This window comes from Etheostoma spectabile, chromosome 5, assembly GCF_008692095.1.
Source record: "Etheostoma spectabile isolate EspeVRDwgs_2016 chromosome 5, UIUC_Espe_1.0, whole genome shotgun sequence".
In the NCBI taxonomy this organism is placed as follows: domain Eukaryota; kingdom Metazoa; phylum Chordata; class Actinopteri; order Perciformes; family Percidae; genus Etheostoma; species Etheostoma spectabile.
The window spans coordinates 36,373,751-36,376,559 of NC_045737.1; the positions used below are offsets into that span (position 1 = coordinate 36,373,751).

General features: G+C 45.9%; 2 protein-coding genes across 4 annotated transcripts in view; one reads left to right on the top strand and one right to left on the bottom strand.

Moving 5' to 3' along the window:
* lcmt2 (leucine carboxyl methyltransferase 2) overlaps nucleotides 1-1,601 on the bottom strand; it is a gene marked incomplete in the record, with an annotated part of 16,349 nt that extends 14,748 nt beyond the window's left edge. Inside the window, 1 exon segment of the mRNA XM_032515244.1 lies at nucleotides 1,253-1,601. Within this exon segment, the coding sequence (XP_032371135.1) occupies nucleotides 1,253-1,271 (19 nt within the window).
* rab5b (RAB5B, member RAS oncogene family) overlaps nucleotides 1,376-2,809 on the top strand; it is an 11,129-nt gene continuing 9,695 nt past the window's right edge. The window contains exon 1 of one of the 3 annotated variants that reach the window (XM_032515255.1): nucleotides 1,376-1,393. The gene's annotated coding sequence lies outside the window, so the exon portion shown is untranslated. Of the gene's footprint in view, nucleotides 1,394-1,576; nucleotides 1,724-2,809 lie in introns of those variants that run through there. The other 2 variants (XM_032515253.1, XM_032515254.1) reach the window with 2 other exon arrangements.

Below are 2,809 nucleotides of genomic sequence, written 5' to 3' on the forward strand. Positions count from 1 at the left end.
CTGCTAACTAACATGCTAGTTAACATTAGTAATTAAACCTAAACAGCTAAGGGAAGTCCAAACTGTCTGCGAGCTTATCCCGTACTTTACGGTAATTCCTCTACTGTGCGACAGTAAACCGCGCGGTTATGACACAATCTTTAGCCTATGTTTACAAAAACGTCTGCTACGGAGCCGTAACGTGAGCTACAAAGTAATGGAACGTTTTATACATGCTCATGTTTCTTTAGAAATAAACAACAGACAACTTAAGTTTTTAAACGCTTCAGATGTAAAGTTATTCGCTTGTCAAAGTGGCGCCAAAATGAATGGGAGTCAATGGAAAGCCAACGGCAGGTGATGGCTTGCTAACATCAAAATGGCGCCGTAGGAACTCGGTTTAGACAGCAGAGCCTTTTACCCCTTGTGTCGGTACACGATCCGTCCCTCCTGCACGATCGGTTCTGGCGGGGCAGTGTGACGTAATATTCGCGCATGCGCAGATATTTCATGATGAACGTGGATTTACGACACTGCACGATCTGTTCCCATAGACAGTTAAAGAAAGTCTGTTCCCTCCACCGGAAAGCTAACGTTAGTTTAGCTACAGTAGCTGCTTTTCCCACTGTTTAGTTTGAGTAACTTTATTTTAGGCTGAATCAACCTGTTAGCCCGTTGCCGAAATAGCTGTTAGCTAAACAGCATCAGCTTCCAGTAGAGGCTAACCGTTCTCTTAGCTAATATATCAGTACACAATCTGTCATAGTTGTAGCGGTTAGCCGTTAGCCTCATGGATGTATTAAAGGACGGTTAGCCTCCACCGCCGTTAGCTTCCCGGCTAACCGCTAGCTTTGATTCAGTCTACAATACAGTTACTCAAACTAAACAGTGGGAAAGCAGCTACACTAATTTAAGACTTTACAGTAATAATAAAGACAATTATTGAGTGATGTGTTTTAAATACACAAGTAAAGTAGAACTGACGTAACCACTATTATATATATTATATCGCTGTTATGTTATATAATACACATATAATTGAGGGTCTTAAACATCTGTCTCAGCTAGCGGTTAGCCGAATTAGCTTTTAGCTAAACTAACGTTAGCCTTCCGGTGAGGCTAACAGCAACGGCTACTGTGGAACGGATCGTGCAGTGCCTAAATCCCTGGTAATCCTCTTACATCATGATTATCATCTGCGCGTGCGCGAACATAATGCACATGCGCAGAACGGATCGTGCAGGCAGGACGGATCGTGTACCGACACCCTTGGATCCAAATAATCCAAACATCCTTCATGTGGTGAAGACTTCCGGGTGACGTGCTGTCTGAGTCCCTCTAGGACACCCTCGCGGCCTGGAGGCAGCTCGTAAAACCAAGTCCGAAGTCCATTCAGATGATTTACACATCAAGGGTAATATTAGTAAATGCGATGGAAATATGCCTGGCTGGACCTTGATTTTACAGTTTTTTTGTTGTAAATGAAAAACAGTTCTCTTCGGCTGAAAAACAAACTATGATAAACGTCCACATTAGTACATTTAGTCGAAACTAAAGACTAAAAATGTGCCACTGTCCGTTGGGGCCGTTAGTTCTTGGTGCTTCACAGGGTTGACAATGCGTCACTTCGTGCGCATGCGCCAATTTACAGGAAGCGTTAACGTTGTCTTCTACCAGCTGATTTAGCCAAATTGTCAACAGTCAAGCCTGCGACAGCTGCGCTGCTGAAACGACAGAATTAACGGTGAATATTTTTTTATATTCCCCTCTCAGTAGCTATATGTTATTGAGACCAACTGCTAGCATTGGTGTATTTAATTGGGCGTCGAAATATATATTGAGTTATTATCTGTCATCCGATCAGATGTATCAGAGGGGTCGCAGCGGTGTCCCGTGGGCACACAACGCCAGATCGGGAGGGCTGGAGATGTGAGGACATGCAGCGTTACTGAGGGACTAACCGTAACGCTAATAGTGACAGAGTGCAGGGGTGCCAGACACAGACAGTGGTTTAAATGACTATTTTGCTGCAGTGATGGGTTTTAGGTTTGATGTCTACGAGGCAGGAGACAGCAGTCTGAGGACCAGCATCCCCGCTGGTGAAGCTCAAGTTCCACTGCATGATAACGGGACCAAACTCTCAACCGGCAGTAATATGAAGCATGACTCAGTGGCTCGATCAGTGAACACAGGGAGGCATTAAGGGCTAACAAGTGTTAAAGGACACATGCACATATTTTCAGGTTTACACTTGTGGTTTGGTTTTTTACTAGAACATGTTTTAATGTAGGGTACAAGCGGCCGAAATGGGTTTCCTCAGGAGGGGGGCTGGTCTCCCTTAGAGATATTGTGAGAAGCTCAGTCATCCGAGAGGAGCTCGGAGTAGAGCCGCTGCTCCTTCTCGTTGAAAGGAGCCATTTGAGGTGGTTCGGGCATCTGTGAGGATGCCTCCTGGGGGGTCCCCTAGGGAGGGGGTCCAGGCACGTCCAGTCGGAGGAGGCCTCGGGAAGACCCAGGACTAGTGGAGAGATTATATCTCCAACCTTGCCTGGGACGCCTCGGGATCCCCCTTCAGAGCTGGTTATGTGGCTGCGAAAGGGAAGTTTGGGGTCCCCTACTGGAGCTGCTGCCCCCGAGACCGGATACCGTATGAGCGGAGGAAGATGATGGATGGATGTTTTAATGTTCATAAAACATTTTTCTCACACTGTCATACTGTACCTGTATTCATCCACTGTCTGAAACGCTCCGTTTTAGTGTCTGTCTCGTTAAAAACAATAGGATGGTAGTATGGGTATGGGAACGCACCTGCAGTTCTCAAGCAGTGGAT